Source organism: Trachurus japonicus, chromosome 13 (assembly GCF_045865225.1).
Source record: "Trachurus japonicus isolate A0001 chromosome 13, Traja_1.0".
Lineage (NCBI taxonomy): Eukaryota > Metazoa > Chordata > Actinopteri > Carangiformes > Carangidae > Trachurus > Trachurus japonicus.
The window spans coordinates 37,751,876-37,770,054 of NC_140919.1; the positions used below are offsets into that span (position 1 = coordinate 37,751,876).

At 40.6% G+C, this 18,179-nt stretch overlaps 2 protein-coding genes and 1 non-coding gene across 4 annotated transcripts; all 3 read right to left on the reverse strand.

The window, feature by feature from the left end:
• Nucleotides 1-2,141: 2,141 nt before the first annotated feature.
• mrpl28 (mitochondrial ribosomal protein L28) lies at nt 2,142-4,391 on the reverse strand. Its single transcript, XM_085796429.1, has 6 exons — nt 4,259-4,391; nt 3,571-3,861; nt 3,301-3,453; nt 3,080-3,214; nt 2,875-2,961; nt 2,142-2,615 (listed from the first exon to the last, which is right to left on the reverse strand). The coding sequence occupies exons 2-6, from the start codon at nt 3,853-3,855 to the stop codon at nt 2,520-2,522; spliced, it is 756 nt and encodes a 251-aa protein (XP_085652555.1). The 5' UTR covers nt 3,856-3,861; nt 4,259-4,391; the 3' UTR covers nt 2,142-2,519.
• A 562-nt stretch (nt 4,392-4,953) lies between these two features.
• Nucleotides 4,954-5,040, reverse strand: trnastop-uca (transfer RNA opal suppressor (anticodon UCA)). Its single transcript has one exon. It is a non-coding gene; the product is annotated as a tRNA-Sec (tRNA).
• A 1,756-nt stretch (nt 5,041-6,796) lies between these two features.
• Nucleotides 6,797-16,982, reverse strand: LOC146976555 (proton-coupled zinc antiporter SLC30A1). Of its 2 annotated transcripts, XM_085794528.1 has the most exons (6): nt 16,827-16,982; nt 13,501-14,142; nt 11,791-12,105; nt 10,848-11,119; nt 9,258-9,445; nt 6,801-7,273 (listed from the first exon to the last, which is right to left on the reverse strand). In XM_085794528.1, exons 2-6 carry the CDS (start codon nt 14,132-14,134, stop codon nt 6,961-6,963), a joined length of 1,722 nt encoding a protein of 573 aa, XP_085650654.1. In that variant the 5' UTR covers nt 14,135-14,142; nt 16,827-16,982; the 3' UTR covers nt 6,801-6,960. The 2 variants fall into 2 exon arrangements, with proteins under 2 accessions (XP_085650656.1, XP_085650654.1); XM_085794530.1 differs by lacking the exon at nt 16,827-16,982 and having other exon boundaries at nt 6,797-7,273; nt 13,501-14,140.
• Between the last annotated feature and the right edge of the window lie 1,197 nt (nt 16,983-18,179).

Sequence of the window (18,179 nt, forward strand, 5' to 3'; positions counted from 1 at the left end):
TAAGGGTAACATGTATGTTTATACTAAGTTTCATGGCAATCAGTCCAAACGTTGTTCATTCAAAACTAAATGTGAAGCTCATGTTGATGCAGAGAAAAAGTCACCAAAAGCATTTAGGATTCAAGATTTCATCTTTTCATCTCAAGCCATCCAATCATCCTTGAAATATTCTAATATGAAGTGGTGGGATGGACGTGAGCCTTTCAGAGTCTGACCCACCTGACCGTAAACATTACAAATAAAGTCTGGCCAAAGGTGGCATGGAAAGGGAATGAGGAAAGAGTCACTGCCCATAATGGATATTTGCACAAGTAAAGACAAACAGGGATGGGAAAGAAAAGCTGTAGAACCGGTCATGGTCGGAGATGCCAGTTTCACATAAACAGATTATTTCCTAATTGATTTTCCAGGTGTGATCAAAAATGTTCTAAATAAAGTAGGACATAATTTGCTTGCAAGTGGCATTTAGCAAGATCTGGCTCGATAAGGATGAGCCAGCCAGATGTTCAGCAGTCAGCCGTCAGCCCAAAAAAAGGAAAGGAAAAATGCCAAATTTGGCACTTAGTGTGTTTGTTTTGTAAATGTGGTTGAAGCTGATCATGTGTACAATATGAAGGGTAATTCCACATCGTGGCTGTATCTATATAAGGAGTGAATCTTATTGTTTACAGGTGACAGGTATCTTGTTCTTCTGTTGCCTTGGTTACAACACCCACGGGAGTCCCCAGTCGGGACTCCCCATATTACCATAATAGCATGCTGCAACTAGTGACACAACACCACTACAACTGTTACAAAACAGACGAGAAGGGCTAGAAGTGAAACCATGCAGGCACGAAACTGCGTTTAAAAAAAAAAGTTTTTATGATCTTGTTTTTTTCTTCTTTCGTTTCCCATTCGTCAACTCAAGCACCAATTAAGGACTTTTGCTGTTAGGGCAGATGTGTGGGTTATTCTGACAGTTTGTTTTCATGTTAGTGCCTCTCACCATCACCAACAAGGAAATGCTGAGTCGTTTACACAACAGTCCAATAGTTTGCATTGATATAACATATTTCTATATTACAACTGCTGTTTGGAGTTTAACATAGCATATAATATCATATGTGGTATTAATGGATGAGGCTGATTCATTTCTGAAGTTCATTAGTTGTAACTTAATTTTCATAAAAACACAGGTGGCTCTATTGTCGTCTCTCTCTGAAAATGGCGGCTTTAGGTTTTTTTCCATTTTAAGCATTTTGACTCCATCTGATGGACAAACACCGAAATAACAAGTCATGTTCTCCGTCCCATAAAGAGAGGAGAGAGGTTTTAAGATGCATATCAAATACTCTCATTCTGTTTTACGTAGGCTTGTTAAGTTTTTTCAGTATTGATTAATCCGTCTGTTATTTTCTTACTCTATTGATTGTTTTATAGATGACAAGACCAGACTGAAAAATGTTGGTCAAACTTTGCCAAAGCTCAAGTGGGTGTCCTCAAACAATTCAAAATCCAAATAGTTTCAACTCACTATCACAAGATTAAAATCAGCAGTAAATAAAAACTAAAACTATGAATCCTTTATCAAAACACAAAAACTATACTTCTGTCCATGTAATCTTTCCAGTTGTGTCTTATGACACTTTGACACACTTTTCATTATTTTGCAGTATATTAACTTTCAAATGATGATTAACTGTTGTCAAGACCAACGCTGTTGTTTGTTAAAATTCTGTTATTGCTTAATGCTGCTTTACATGTTTAATGTGTTGAAGTCTAGAGCCGTGAACATTATAGCTCTGTTCCTGCATCAGTGTGAAATGAATCCATTTTCTGTTGTTGTTGTTTAATGGTCTTATATAGACATTTACAACATCTTGACAAAGCACTGCAACTGAAAATTAGCTGGGTCAGCGAACACCAGCACAGTTACAGAAATAACAGATTGTCATATTACCTTTTCTTATAGATTAAACAGCTCTCCCCTGTTCATCATCTTTATGTTAAACCAAGACCATAAGCTGCTGTCTCCTATTCACAGTGCAAATATCTGAGTATGACAATGAATATTACCCAAAGTTAGTTTACATCTCACAATCAAACACTTATAATGAACAGGCTGATTTAATAATTATTGGAGAATAGATGAGCAGAAATAAGGTTTTGGAAAACAGTGTTTTTAATTTTCCCATACACAGGCCTTTACATCTCAGTTGGTCAGTGATGGAGGCTTTCGGCTAAATTCCTGAATGTCTCTCACATGGGTCTTGAATGCAAGGAGGAAAAAGTGGACTGAAATAAATTAGCAATAATCCAACAACAGGGCCTCGTCCTTTGTGTCACATCCAGATGGAAAGTTGAGCTGAAACTGCAGGAAGTTCTCCAAGGCGTTCACTCGGTGCTGAAAATGTCTCAGGAGCAGAAACTCGACAACTAAAAGTCCCACAGCCACCTAGAGAAACTTGACAGTTCAACCTACTTATTTTTTTCAGTCTGTAAAGATTCATCTGTCCCACTCAGGTGGTTTGTGGTCGTCACTTCTTCTCTATGACGTGTGGCTCTGAGAGTTTTTGGAGGCGCAGCTCCTTCTCCAGCTTGTCAACATAGGCTTGAAACAGAGGCTCAGGCTCCTAGAGTCAGAAAAATAAAAATCAGTGTCAGATCACACAGGACACACAATGCACAAGTTATTGTGATTACAAAAATAAAGGATTTTAAGCCATTTTATCATGAGTTGTATGCATTTATTGGGGATAATTAGAAGATATTTGCATTCTGTTTCCTGTGTGTATGTTTTGCATAAATCTACCAGCTTGCAACAGGGGTGCTTTAGCTCTAATAGCTAATCGAAGTTACTGAAATAACATTCGCACAGTTTTCTAACTTTACCTTATGCTCCAGCTGCCTCTGTTTCTCCACAGCCTCCTCCAGACTCAGACCCACCCACTCCGCCTCCTCCTCTGGGATCTCAAACTTCTGTTCAGACAGACACACAAACTGTTATTTAATATAAATATTATCTCAGCTCCATCTCTTCTGCATCAACTAGAAAATGTCATGGGTAGTTGCCAACACCAAAACATGCGTGACTGACCTTGTATTTGCCGTAGACCTTCTCTCTCTTGACAGGGTCATCGGGGTACAGTTCTGTGTCTTTGCGTGCCAGTCGAAGCAACATGGCCCTCTTGAGGTCCATCCCCAGCTTGGAGTTCAGGTCTTCCTTTGGCGTCTAGGAGGAGTTGGACATTAAGAGTCATGTGAAAAGCCCCATGGAAAATGCCACTTTTGGTGTACACAGAAGTAGTTCTCTCTTACCTTGAGTATGTAAAAATCAAAGCCATAGTGCGCATCGATGAGGTCCATTGTGCGGGCTGTGACAGGGATGGTGAACTTGTGATCGAGGATTTCACTGTACAGCTCTCTTTTGAGCACCTGTGGTTTCCAGGTCTTCCTCAGGCGAGTGGACAGCTACAGGAAGAGATCACTCAGATAAGTTAATTCAAAAACGTAGTGTAACCATTATTTAAATGTTCATTAAACTGCAGTTAAAAACAGTTCAAACAAAAAGGCTGTGTTAAATCTCACTTTGTCATCGTTAGCATATCTGTATCCCTTTATCCAGCCCTCTCCGCCCCACAGGCCATCCTGGGACTGTGGAGGGTAGTGGATGGGAATCGGGACATCCTGCACCCGTTCCTTGTGCCCGGTGTTTGGGTTGGCTCGGTACTGGACTCCCAGGGGTCTCCAGTGGACGGGGGTGGGCTCCTTCTGCTCAAGGGACTTGAGGTAGTGTTTAGGGAGACGAGCGTAGATGCCTTCCTTCAGTTTTAGGGCTTCCCAGATTTTGGGAGCCTTTTTAAGAAGAGGCATGCTGAACTGAGAGAGAGAGAGAGGGGGGGAGAGGATGATACATTATTTCATTTTTGGTCAAATGAAAAAGATAAAAAGCTACAGATCACTAAGTGTTGTCTTAAGTCAACTGTCACTGATTTACAACAGAAACTCACATGTGTGAATGAACTTTTTTTAATTTTTTTTAATTAAACATTTATATACTATAAAATGAAAAAGATAAAAAACATACAATGAACAGACAAAAAATATACAACAGAAACCTATGTGTGAATGAACTTCGGTAACGTTATTTTAGGCTATATAGCAGGACGCTGACTGGCACAGGTCAACAACAACGATACAACTGACTCTCTTAAATTAAACGGAGCCTGTAAGACTCCGAAATAACAATAACAATATTTTCAAAAGTATGTCTTACCCTCTGACAAGAAAACGGTTACGTGCACCGACCACCAAGTGAGTATTTTATATTTTTTAACCCACGTTATGATCAAATTAAACCAGCAAGGACATGAAGCCTCCGGTACACACGACTTCCGTCCGCACAGGTCAGCCCGCCCACCGAGCGACGTGATTGGATATCGGTCAGAGAATCCTCACAGATGATTGGTGTTCACGACTGTCAATCAAAACGTCATCTTTCTTTTCGTTCCGGGTTTACCGGATGTACATTCACAGACAGACCACAGGGCAAAGATCGATGAAAGAGGTTTATGGTTTATTGGTTCTTCATTTATTGTATGTATTTTTTTTTAAACTTACTTTTGTTTGTTATTTAGATCTCACTTTTTGATCAGTAGCTTGATTAAAAATAATTTTACACACTAATGACTTTATTGTGAAAGGGCAGCGACCAAAGCTTGACAGGAAGTAGCTGCACTCATGATGGAGCCAGGTGATTTTGACACTTATAGAGGAGTAAAAATGAAGACAAAATCCTCCTGAATGTCGTTGTTCTGTTGGATAGTCACTTGCACATTAATAGACGATATTCATATAAACACACACATCTGAGTGAATAGTCCGTAAGGGACTATCCTATGTACTCGCTGTTTTATGAGTAGGTAGAGTAATTTAATTTTGTGTAGGCTACATTATTCTTGTGTTTTTATACGCCCGAAAGGTGGAATTGAACCACTCTGCCGCTAAGCAGCTACAGGTTTGAAGCCTGCACCCCGGACCACCGAGGCTCATCCGGGCATTTACTAACATGGTTTTGGCGTCTCTATATACCGTGGCTATGGGACTGATGTTTCACTCAGGGTGTCAACAAACATGACTTCTGGTATATTCTGTTTTCATGCGCCAAATATCATGTATATAAATTGTGTTCACATGCTGGATGATGTCGAGCTACATTTCTGTCGAATACACACAAAAATAGGAACAAGTTGTCGAGTCTGTGCTGTTGTATGCAAATCTGGTGCCTTTTGATTGGCTGTCTGGGAATAAAAAGGTGGAACCGGATCGCTTCAGGTCAGGAAGAGACAGACATATTCAAGGATTACAACTAAATGTAAGAATTTTCAGTTGTCACTAATGCTATTCCATCAGGCACTTTAATGCTTTTTAAAAACAGTTGTACATCCTCATCTAGACTTGTTTCTGTCCCATATTCAACTGACTCTCCAGAAGGAAAAATATGTTTCTCACTGACCCAAAAGAATAATAATAAAAAAGTGCGTGCCTTATTCCAAAAAGATATTGTTGCTACCCCTAATATTAGGCTACTGTTTATTGGAATCGTTTCACAGATCAAATTGATTGGAAAAAAAGACTTGGATGCTTCCTAACAAGTTTTTAATCACAAATAAGGTTAAGGAGGTCTCTTACAAAATCATACATGAATATTATCCAGCTAATCATTATATGCAAAAATTTAAAAAGGACATTACGTAATACTAACTGCTCTTTCTGTAATCTGCATCCAGAAACAGTTGTTCATTTGTTCTGGCTTTGCTCTCACACGAAAAAACTATGGGCAGACCTTAGCAAATTTATTATTGACTCTTTTACAATAGATTTTATTTTACTTTGAGAAAATGTTGTTTTTGGTTTCCATAAGTATCCCAAGAAAGAAGGAAAATGTTACTTTTTAGTAAATCTGTTTTTATTTTTTGCAAAATTTCATATTCATAAAAGTAAATTTTCTAAGAAAACCCCTTGCTTTTATGTTTTTCAAAAAGAAATGGAACTTTATTTTAAGCTAATCACCAAATCAGCAAATGAAAAGGCTATTAAAACCATAGACCTTTGTAATATGTATAACCTTCTTATATAATGAACATCACCCCTGGCACATGTTCTCTGTATTTTCATTGTATACTGTTCCTTGTATACTATTTGTACTTGTCAACTTCTTTTAAATGAAGCTGTTGATTTAAAAAAAAGAAAAAGAAAAAGATTACAACTAAATGTAAAGCCTGGCACATCATGGCAGAAAGGCAGAGGAGCAGCTGGTTTAACAGTAAGTAACCTGTTTAAATAAGACACTTATTGTTCATGTTGACGCTGTCATTTTAATTACAGCCTTGGTGGAGGTAGCATCCAGATCCCAGAAATTACTTTTTTATGTATTTATAAAAACAAAACAAAATGTGAATACTTATTAATACTTACTAATTTAGAATGTGGATCCAAAATCTATCTATCTATCTATCTATCTATCTATCTATCTATCTATCTATCTATCTATCTATCTATCTATCTATCTATCTATCTATCTATCTATCTATCTATCTATCTATCTATCTAGGCCTACTTAATATGTTTTGCATGTAGAATACAAGTTACCAGTTACCACTGTCAATTTCTCTGTGTGAGATTGAAAAAGTTTATTTTATTATAAAATTAAAAGAGAGACACTCAAGTATTATTATCAATTATTTATATTTCAGCACATTCATGAGAGACAATACAAAAGACAATACAAAAGTTCCAGGTAGGTACAAATGAAGCAGCTCTAGATCTATTTTCAGAGAATTTCACATGGCATTAGATAGAAATCTTTGGCGTAGCATCTTGTTAATGTCATAACACAAACAAACCTGTTCCCTATAACACACAGGTAGGGGTTTGCTTTATTTTCCTCCAGTGTGTCATCCTTGGTTAGTAATACTGTCACAGGAAGGTGTTCTCTATGACGAGTGTCTCTTCCTTTGTTTCTCCAGCTGGTGGTGCTGCCACACTCTTGGGCTCCTCTTCGGGGGGAGAGCAGCACATGTACCCGGCACAGGTCTTCCCACAGCTCAGACTGCAGGCCAGGGAGAGCGGCGAGGGAGAGGGGTCTTCTCTGATGACCACAGGGGAGGAGGGGTCATCCCCACTGACTGTGGAGCACCCAGAGCCTGAAGCAAACTCCGGCTGAACGGTGCAGCAGCTCACGCCTACACTCTGCAGCACCTTAGTGACCCCCAGCATCAGGTCAGCACACCTGGACACACGTGAAATGATTCTGCATTAACACAATATCGCATTGTTTTTAAATCTGGTCCAAAAGCAACGATAAACAGTCAGTAACCACCGCCTGGTACGAATGTGAGTATATGATCTGTCTGTATATGTCAGCCCAATGATAAACAAGTGACCTGTTTAGGGTTAGGGTGGACCACACCTGTTGTGTGAGCTGGGAGACATGTTAAAATGAGTGTCTTGTTTTTCGTGATTTCTTGATTGGTTAAAGGGATAGTATCATTTTTCTTAAAGTGGGGTTGTATGATCTACAAATAGCCCCTAAGTACTTTAATTGCAGTAGAAGACTCTCTGCACTCCTCCCGTTAGCAACGCCAGCCCATAATAGCCCTGCCCACAGATTTACAACATACAGTGTTGTGAACAGACCCAAAGAAACGGCCTATTTTCGCGGCTTAAAAGAGGTTTTTACGTGAAAAAAAATACACAGTTCCATTGTTCGCTATAATATAATTTGTTCCAGCCCCTCAAAGTGCAGGAAAAACGCAGTTTTTAATTGGACCTAACCAACTCACGTATCCCTCCGCCCAGGGTTAGCGCCCGCCGATCAGCAGTTGGTTAGCTCCAAATAAAAACTGCGTTTTTCCTGCACTTTGAGGGGCTGGAAAAAATTATATTATAGCGAACAATGGAACTGTGTACTTTTTTTCCAGGTAAAATCTCTTTTAGGCCACGAAAATAGGCCATTTCTTTGGGTCCATTCACAACAATGTATGTTGTAAATCTGTGGGCAGGGCTATGGGCTGGCGTTGCTAACGGGAGGAGTGTAGAGAGTCTTCTACTGCAATTAAAGTACTTAGGGGCTATTTGTAGATCATACAACCCCACTTTAAAAAAAATGCTACTATCCCTCTAAGTTTTGGTAATAACAAGAAAGTGATTAGTTATAATATTTTGTCCTGGAATGACAAGAAAAACAAGTCATTCATACATAAAAAAGAGCGGGAAGGATACATTTTCTCACTTCTCTCATATGTTTGTCAACATGCAAGCAGATTACATCTGATGAAGTTAACTGAGCTTTTAGTTGAGAAAGAACTAGATATCTTTGCTATGATTGGATGAAGACCAAAAACTGAGCTGAATTGAAACCCATTTACAATGAATAGTGATGGTGCTCCATGTCTAGTTGACAATTGTTTGATTATGCTTAGTTATGCCAGTGAGGTATTCACAGCCCCCAAAAAAAAGCATCACTGCACAGACTGGGATTAAGCAGATATATTTTAAAACTGGAAGCAATGTGATGACATGTTCGGGTTAAAACCTCTTATATAAATGTGCCACTTAAAGCAGAAGTAAGTGATCCGGTCGTTTTGGCTAATGCTGCGTTCCAGGCAGGCTTTTGAAACCGTAAATTACGGCGTCGAGTCACGACTTACGACTTTGTAGCGTTCCAGGCAACCCGTAAATCGTATTTTTCCGTCCTGTTGCCTGTGAAAGTCATTATAACAGCCACTCATAACTTCCGACCTGTAAACTCGTACCAGATCGAACTGGTACGACTTCACAGGTCAGAAAAACACGAGTTACGAGTTGCCTTGAACGCACCATAACGTCTTGTCAGCCGATGGAGTTAGCAGCCCCCGCCCTCGTCATGGATCTATTGGTCCTCGTCCCTACGTCACCACATTCACGCGCATCCCTTGGCTGCACCAGACTGGCTCTGGCTGCACACACAGCCCTTCATGCCGTTCTCTCTCCTCATTGGATAAAACTTGTAGGATACGAGAAAAGTTTTCTCCTGGGCTCAGAGCAGAGCAGAGGGACTGAGAGACCCGTGTTTCGGTCCAAACACTCTATGTAAGTGATTGCTGTCGGAAGATATAACTATTTAAGACTTATATTAACACAAAAATATCGCTTACTTCTGCTTTAAATTAAATCTCAAGTTGGGATGCCAGACAAGAATAGCATCCCTAGAATAATATTGATTTCCAGTTCACCTGTGTGCTGGAAACCCAGCATGGCAGTGCACGTGGACAGAGGCCACCGTGAATGATTTAGTCAACTGCCAGACGTGGAGGTCGTGCACAGCCTGCACTCCAGGGACTCTAGCGATCCTTTCTCCAACATCAGACACACAGATGTGTGGAGGTGTGGCCTGAAGCAGCAGCAGTCCATACCTGTGCACCTGGAGGGAGGGAGACATGTCAGTGATGCAGGAGCAACAGTCGGCTGTGGCAAATACAAACAACTCACAGCAAACAAACACAATAAGCACAAGTGAAGGGGTTCAGGAAACATATGAATGAGAAGTTTTAATTAAAGGGGACCAGAAACTAAACTGGTCTGTGAGTTATTTTTCAAAATCACCCAGCATATTGAAAAATAACAAGGTAAAAACTCAAGTACCGGCAGGCTTACTTGAGATGATAGCTACATTTATTACAATGACATGAAAATTGAGTGTAAACAGCAAAGCACATGACTTTTCCAACCCATTTTTAATAATCACCTTAAAATTAAAAAAATAAAACTGTATATAAAACCAATTAGCTGTTCTTTTTTTCATAGCAATGACAAGAATATCAAGTAACACATTAAAATATTGATAAATAAAGTAAATCATATTCAGAAAGATTTAGCAGATTGCAGATTTATTATTATTATTAATATTTTTTTATTTAAAGATTTTTGTTAAATAGACTGTTGCCCATAAAGTTGGAATAATTTTGTTTTCAGATACATCCTTCTTTTTAATCGTATTTATACACATCAGTAATCACCTTTGACCAGGTGAAATGATTAAGCCCAGTTACCGGTAACAGTTAGATATTCACTTTATCTTTAGAGAATAAATCACATTGTCACAAGAGGTAAAAAAAAAAGAAAGTATTCCAACTTTATTGGAAACAGTGTATAGGCTATCACTTTTTTCTTCTTTCACTTTCTATACCAACAGTATTAACCTGCTGTTCTTGCCTTGATACACAGTAATCAAAGTACAGAACTCAATAATTAAATAGATTCTAAGTAATTAAAAATGGTAAATGGACTTGCACTTACAGTTTACTGTATAGCACTTTCCTGGTCACTACTCAAAGCACTTTACACTGTTGGTCACATTCACCCCATGCACACACACATTCATACTGCACTTTTTTTTGTGTTCATATTGTGCATGGTGTCTAACCATTCACACACACATTCACATACTGATGATACAGAGGAATTATGGGTTCAGTGTCTTGCCCAAGGATACTTTGACCTGAGGACCGGAGAAGCCAGGAATCGAACCACCGACCTTCTGGTTAGTGGACGACCTGAACTACAGCAGCCAAAACCTCACAGTGTAATTCAAACACTTTATTACCCACTTACTGTCTTCCCTTGTGTGCACCTAAAGTGTTAAATACACCATTAAGTATTTAATTCATACCTTTATTTGTAACTTGTGGGCTGTAATCTACAGGATTCATTATTTAAATCCTCTTCAACAGCTTCCCTGTAGGTTTCTTGTAGTTAGTGTGTTGTTGACAGCTTCATCTTTTACGTTTTAAACTAAATGGTGCAACACAAACACACAGCCTGACCTGTGGTGCGGCTACAGTGATCAGGGTAATCACAGCCAGCAGGGAGAGACCAGGGTCCAGGTAAACCAGGAGGTTACAGGCTCCAGAGCTGTGTTTGCACTGGGGGCCGACCAGCAGCATCACCAGGCTGTTGACCAGAGCCAGGAGGGAGGAGAGAAGGCCCTGAACCACCAAGATGCAGACGGAGAGCCGGCTGCTCCGTACAGGACTCTCAGTGTGATGTGGCGACTCGAAGACCGAGGAGATTTTAGAGGCTTTCTGACTGTTGTTGTCTGAAATGGAATAAAACAATACAACACGGACTCAAACATATTGGCAAAAACAAACTTCTCATCATGCTTTAAAATACTACAAATACTCGATATACAACAATATCAATATTTATCAACATTTAGGCTATATGTCGCTAGATGTCTATCTATCTATCTATCTATCTATCTATCTATCTATCTATCTATCTATCTATCTATCTATCTATCTATCTATCTATCTATCTATCTATCTATCTATCTATCTATCTATCTATCTATCTACCTACCTGCACATAAAACACTAAAACAACATTCATTTTCAAAGTACTGTATATCCATTCTACAACACAAGTGCGAGTGCATTAGTAGCTCTGCTGGAGCTTTACAGTAAATAGCACCACATGATCTTCTTCAGCATTTGAAACTTGCCCTGTTGTCATATAATTGTAGATGTAAGTTTCCATAAACAACATATACATATTTGCATATTTATACAGAAGTGTAACAGCTTCAATCTATGGCAGCAGCAGCTATGAAACTCTGTGGTAAGATTGTTCTGTTGGTATTTACTTCATGTATAAAAATATAATTCCATCTGAATGAATAAATCTGTTTTTTTGTGTCTCTTCATGTCTTGGTGTCTCTCTTCTGCAGTGAGAAATGTAAAAGTACAAGGAGTTAAACTCTCTTACCAAGATGTCCCGTGTCTTTAGATGTCTCTGGGGTGTCTTTTGTAGGACTGTCACACCTGCAAACCTTCACATCTGCCGCCCCACTCGTTTCTGCACTGTCCAGCCTTTCCTGTGGAGTTTCTGCATGCAGGTGAACCTCTGGCTGTTGTTGCTCTGAGCTTTTAGAGTCAGCCTCGGGGACATTAGAAGCTCCTGGGTTACAGAGGACAAGTGCCCCGTTGTGGTGCAAGTTGTCCACAACAGACTGTGCTTGGCTATCTTCACCCAGAACTCGCCCCTGCTCAGGCAGGCCTCTGGTTTCCTCTGCAGCCAAGACTGTGGGAATCGAACAGAGGAATGAAAAACAAACATAGATACTGTTTGATGTTCCTTACAGCTGAATATACACTTGGAAGCTGCTTCAAAGTGAAATCTGTCAGAGCAATATCATCACCTGGACGGGTTCCTCTGTAGTAAGATTATTGTTACATAACGGTAGCATAAGCATGTGCTTTTACTCTGGCTAACCTAAACCCATAAGTTATCCTTAGTACATTAGTGTGTTATGTAACATGTTTCGGCTTCTTGCATCATTGTATGGTGCGATAAATGTTGTTTACATAATAGGCCTACCTTTTACAGTAAACCAAACAAATTACAGTAATTCATTAGACTTTAAGTCGGAGGTCTGGTCATCAAACAGTAAACACGTATCTAGCTACTGTATTTGATTGGTCAGATCTCATGTGTTCAGATTGTAGTTACACAAATAAGCCTAAAAACCTACATAATCATGTAGCTTAGCTTAGCATTGGTCAAAGAAACAAGGGAAACACCTGTGAAATAGGTGTATTATACTTTGGTCATTGCATGAATTATAATAATCTATATAATTATAATTTACTGGGGCCATTTGGTGGATCTTGTTGTTGGACGGGGCCCTAAAGGCCGTTTGCCCTTGTCTCCTGTCGGTCCAACCCACAACAGTGGGATGAATGCTCTCATCTAACCCTCGCTCAAAAGGCATGACTCCCAAACTGTAACTGTTGTAGGACACATGCAGGGCTGCATGTGAGATTTTTTTTTGTTACTTTCACAGTCTAACAATTTGATGCAGATACAGTGGTGGTGATAAACTATTGTCCATAATGCTCTCTTTTCATTCTCTGCACAATGTCCATCGCTTTTTGTGGGAACAATGAATGCTTGAATGCATGAAGGCAGTCTGAAAAAAGTGTGCTCTTATCTCCATTTACTCTTCACACTTTTGCTGTTTAATGTTGTCAGGCAGTGCTTCTTTAAACTTGTTTCAAACATAGGCTACTGAAACCTCTAACCCTGTGATCTGTGGAGGAAACGCCCTGACAGATACTAAATATTTCACAAAAACATAACACACATTTTGGTGCTTTACATACCAGGTGCCCCTCCCTGGGGTCCCTACCAGCTGTGTTTTACACTCCTTACCAAGAGGTCTCTACGTGCTACTGGATGAAATTAATGATTACAACAAACTGGTTGCTAAGATGAGTTATTTAACCAAGTCTAGTTTGAAGGTAGAGTGATTATCTGACCATCACTCGGAGGAGGAGTATCTCCTGTAAGGGGATTCATCATGGAGGACATTGGGGACTCTTGCATAATCGTGGATGTGGAAATTGTAACACTTGCTTTAGAGAGTGATAGCACATATTACTGGATGTTTTAGAGTGCATCCATGGTTGATGTTACCTTTGCAGTTCACTTCAACGTGAGATTTGGTCTCTTTCTGTCCACCAGCTTCAGCCCCGTCCTCCTGCAGCTGGCCCCGATTCAGCCACAGCAGTCTTACGGCCTTACAGAGCAGACTGACAGCGCTGACCACCACAAGCAGCAGGGGCTGCTGCACTGGGTGTGGATCCAGGAAAAAGCTAATGATTTCTATTAAGTAAGAGATACTCAGAGAGCCCAGAACGAGACTGGACATGAAAGCCCCCACCGGCTGAATCCTGCTGTCGACGTAGGAGACGCCACAGTGGAAGGGTGAAGGAGAGGATGTAGGGGAGAAGAGTTGATGGGAGTTTAACTGTGAGGCTGCTTCAGGGTTGGCTTGAGCCGCAGGAGGTTGATCTTCAGATGGTGACCCGCTGGCGGCCGTGTGAGTGCAGGGTGCAGGCTGTGGGGATGCAGCAGAGTCCAGCTCGGAGGGTGGAGGTTTTATGATGCCTGCAGGTTGAGGAGGAGGAAGAGCCATGCGCATGAGGATGAAGAGTGTGTGGAAACCATCCACCAGTGTGATGAGGGACTTGCAGAGCTGACTTATGGTGACCTCACATACCAGAAGCACGATGGTCACTCCCAGCATGCACCAGTGTAGCACCTTCATACCTGCAACTGAAAGTACAAAGTGCACACATCAGGCCAATTAGTTTCTGTTTTTATCTAAATAATAAAACAACATGAGTGTGACTAGAAAGTTTCCTCACAAATATTTTCAGAGCGCTCCTGGGGTGTGATCTCTGTCAACATGAGAATCAAACCCACAGCCTTAAGATCATGAGCCACATCTTGTGGAGACAGAGCTGATCAGACACAAGACCATCTCTCCCCCACTGACTCCACTGAGCTGTCAGCCTGTCTGTGTGCAGTCGTGTGAGTGTTTGTGTCTGTGTAAGTGCACAAGTGAGTGTTTGTGTGTGTGTGTGTTCTAGATTTGGATGGTTAAGTGGGTGATAAACACCGCAAACATCTGTAATGGGAAATTTTGGTGTAACCCATTGTATGCTGTACAAGGGTTGTATAACCATGTTAACTAAGTGAACTTCCTTTCACCTTGTGGAAAGTGGTACTCAGCTAATCCTTTTCTGATACCTGTATGACACAAATCACTGAATCCACACAGAGCAGGTTAAAGGTCAGACCGGTGCTCTGTGTTAATTTAAAAGGAGAGTTGTGTCCTGGCGGTGAAGCCAGGCACAGCTACCAGTGCCATATGTTTTGTCTGCTGTTCAATGTGTTTTGGGAACTATAAAGATAGCGCCCGGGTGAGCCTCTTCAGCTCACTCACTCACTGACTGTACTCCTGTTCGGTTGTGTGTGTGACTCCATTCATGAATGCTTTTTATTAAAACTCAAGAAAGACAGCTGACGTGTCCAGTTATACTTTTTTAAATACTACAACATTTTTTGCCACCACAATCTGGCGACCACGAAGGGACCCCATCTGTGAGCGGATTTTTTAGTTCTGGACCAAAGGTGTTTAGAGTGTGCACGACAAGGGCTTGGGCTCTTGGAAAACCTCAAACTCCCCCACAAAAGAAGGTTGAGAAGAGGGCCTGACGTCTGGAGGACTGAGAGTCCCCTCACTGTTGGGGTCCAACGAACTCGGTGGCTAACAACATTTTTTGCCACCACACATCCTAGAGGTTTACCTGATTAGTCTTTACAGAGTGAGCTTCAGTTGAAATGTAGCTTTCAAACTCAGGCTTACAACTTGAATACGTTCAGGAAAGTCTCATGGTTCTGAACGCAGAAAGATTTTTCCAGATTTTTTTTACACTGGAAGATTTGGAGGGGTTCATTGAGCCATTTCTCCCATGCATTTATATGTATCTCTGTGTCATGCAGTAAAAATTAAGCAGGTAAAATGCTCTATAAATAAAGTTGTTATTTATTGTTATCATGTCGCATTGGAAAGTCCCACCAGATGCACTGCTGCAGCATGAAGGGTGGCACTAGTGTAGGAAACTTTACTGTTTATTGTTTCATTATTAGGGTTTACACTGAAACCTCATGACAGGCAGCCATCATGTCCTCCACTCGCTTATGGTTTATAATGAGGGTCTATACTGTACCGTACCTGAGTGTAGGTGTGTAGCAGATGTGACCTATGACTCAGTGAAAGATCTTGGCACAGATTTGGAACAGACCCGTTTCACCCTGAGCAGATAACCTCCAAATTTCACAGAGCAATACAATAATGATGTTCTCACACATTAGGAGAGCAGATGTTGACAGAGACACACCACGGCACTTTCAGCATGGAAATGTAATTTATGATATTAAAAGGCAATAAAAGAAAAACAAATACTGTAGTTGGCTCTGCATTAAAATCTTTGGTAAGCAATTAACTAAACTAAAGTATCAATATTGGCATTAGTATGCTATATGACTGAAGTTTATCAATAAGAAAAGTGCAGCTGGGCAGAAATAGTGTTTGCATATCATGTTTTTCCCATCAGATGACATCAAACAGTATCTTTAACAGTTATCAAACATCTTTCTGATCCTATATTCTGGTCATAATTCATAATACATAGCCCCGAGTAATGACAGAATTTGAACACAGATGTCCTTCAGGTGTATATGGAGAGATCTTAGACATAGGACTAGACCTTGTTTTGTTTATTTTAAAAGATCCTCTACAGTGCAATGAAGTAGTTAAAACTTGCATAAATGACAATCCCAAAGTAAAGGTGTTTCAAAAATCACCTTAGAAATCAACCACACACATGAGCTCCAGCCTGACTCCTGCACAGTCATGGTAGTTTACTTTAGTTTTACTCTCTATTTTTTCTTTTTTACTGTTTTTTTTTGCCACAACAGTTAGGCTATGTTTTGATAGTGTTATTGTTCAGATTTACATGCATAATACAAAATATAGTAGCTATAATCATCGAACAAATCATCATCACAAGGTGTATTAATCCCAGAGGAAATCAACAGTATATAAAGTTATTCAAATTATTGCCCCACTTACCAGACTTCCCATGAGGCATTAACAATTATGATTAAACGCTTTAAACACATCATTCTGAAATGGGCACACATAACGGGCACTTTCACTTTTGTTATTTTAAGTAAATTTTGGTGCAAATATATTTACTTTTTCTACACTGTGGTAGTGCTACTTTCCCCTTCAGTCAAAGATGTCAGTTATTCCTTGCCCCATGCACTGTCTCACTACAGGCTAAAGTCCCTGAATAAACAAGCATTTACATGTAACGCAAGGCGAACTGTTTGTGCAAGCAGCAACGGATGTAAACAATCAAACAGACGTCAGTCTGAAGCTTAATTACCCCAGAAAGGTGAACGACCCTCGGCCAACAGTCAGAGGCAAGTTGACTTCTTGGATGTGATCCGTGCGCCGAAGTCAGGAAAATGTCATTCATCGTTCTCACCATCTCTCTCTCTCTCTCTCTCTCTCTCTCTCTCTCTCTCTCTCTCTCTCTCCCACACTCCTCTGCTGTAATCGCAGTCATGTGAGCTGGAGAAGGAGGGGGAGGGGAGGGGGAGGGGGGTGGGGTGGGATAAGGGGGTGGTGGCTGGGATCGTCCTGTCTCCTCAATTATCCCCCCCCCTTCCCCCCCTCCCGCTTTGCATTCAGCTTGATGGTGGGAGAAAATACCATGCAGCCCACCCACCCACACACACACACACACACCCACCACACACACACACACACACACACACACACACACACACACACACACACACACACACACACACACACACACACAGGGGCTCATTTTCATTCAGCTCTCGCAGCATTTGGGATGTTCTGTACCCCACCGGAGTTCACACACTGTACCACAAGTAAGAAACTGTGCATGATATAGGCTATACCCATGTGGTATTATAATAACATCATCTGATCACCATCAAACATTCCCATGGTAATGAGATTAAATGAAACAAATGAATGACACATTTTGTGATATCTAGTAGCTGTGCATCGCACCTCCCTCTCCCTCCTCACTCTGTTCCTCTCTGAGACTGTAAACAAATAAGTCACGTGTAAAAAACTATCCAGGAGTTTCTAAATACAACATACATCATGCTGAATGCACAGAATTTGAGACTCAGTTTAATTTTTACTCCAGTGTAAACCTAACATAGCTTCAGTGAAACAAGAGCTGCATGGGTGCTGCTGAAACGCATACCTGTGATGCCTGAGAACTTGTGTAGAAACTATTTCTGTGTCATTTTTGCTTATCATCAGTCTCTGTGATCGCAAATGGCAGATGGCGAATGGCAGTGGCAACAACAAGCCTCAAAATATACACATACACATTCATTAGCTCCCATAGGTCACAACAGACCAAGCAAAGACATAAAACAGCTGAGTATGAGGTCAGTGAAATGAGACATTTAAGGATGTGGATTCAGCTTTAGAAGAGAAAATGTGCCACTCCTTCATCTGAAAGTCTCAGTGTCACTCATAGTGGAGACTGAAGGAACATGACAAAAGAGCTAAAAGTCGTGTTCTTGTAAAGAGCCAGATGGGAAGATGGACACCACTGTCTCTAATAAGAGTGAGATGAAGACAACTGGACTCGCTGGAGGTTCTTGAGGACGTCTTCAGCTCTCATCCTTCACTTCTACCTGACAGGTATACGTTTTCAAGAACCTGAAGGAAATCTGACTCTGTT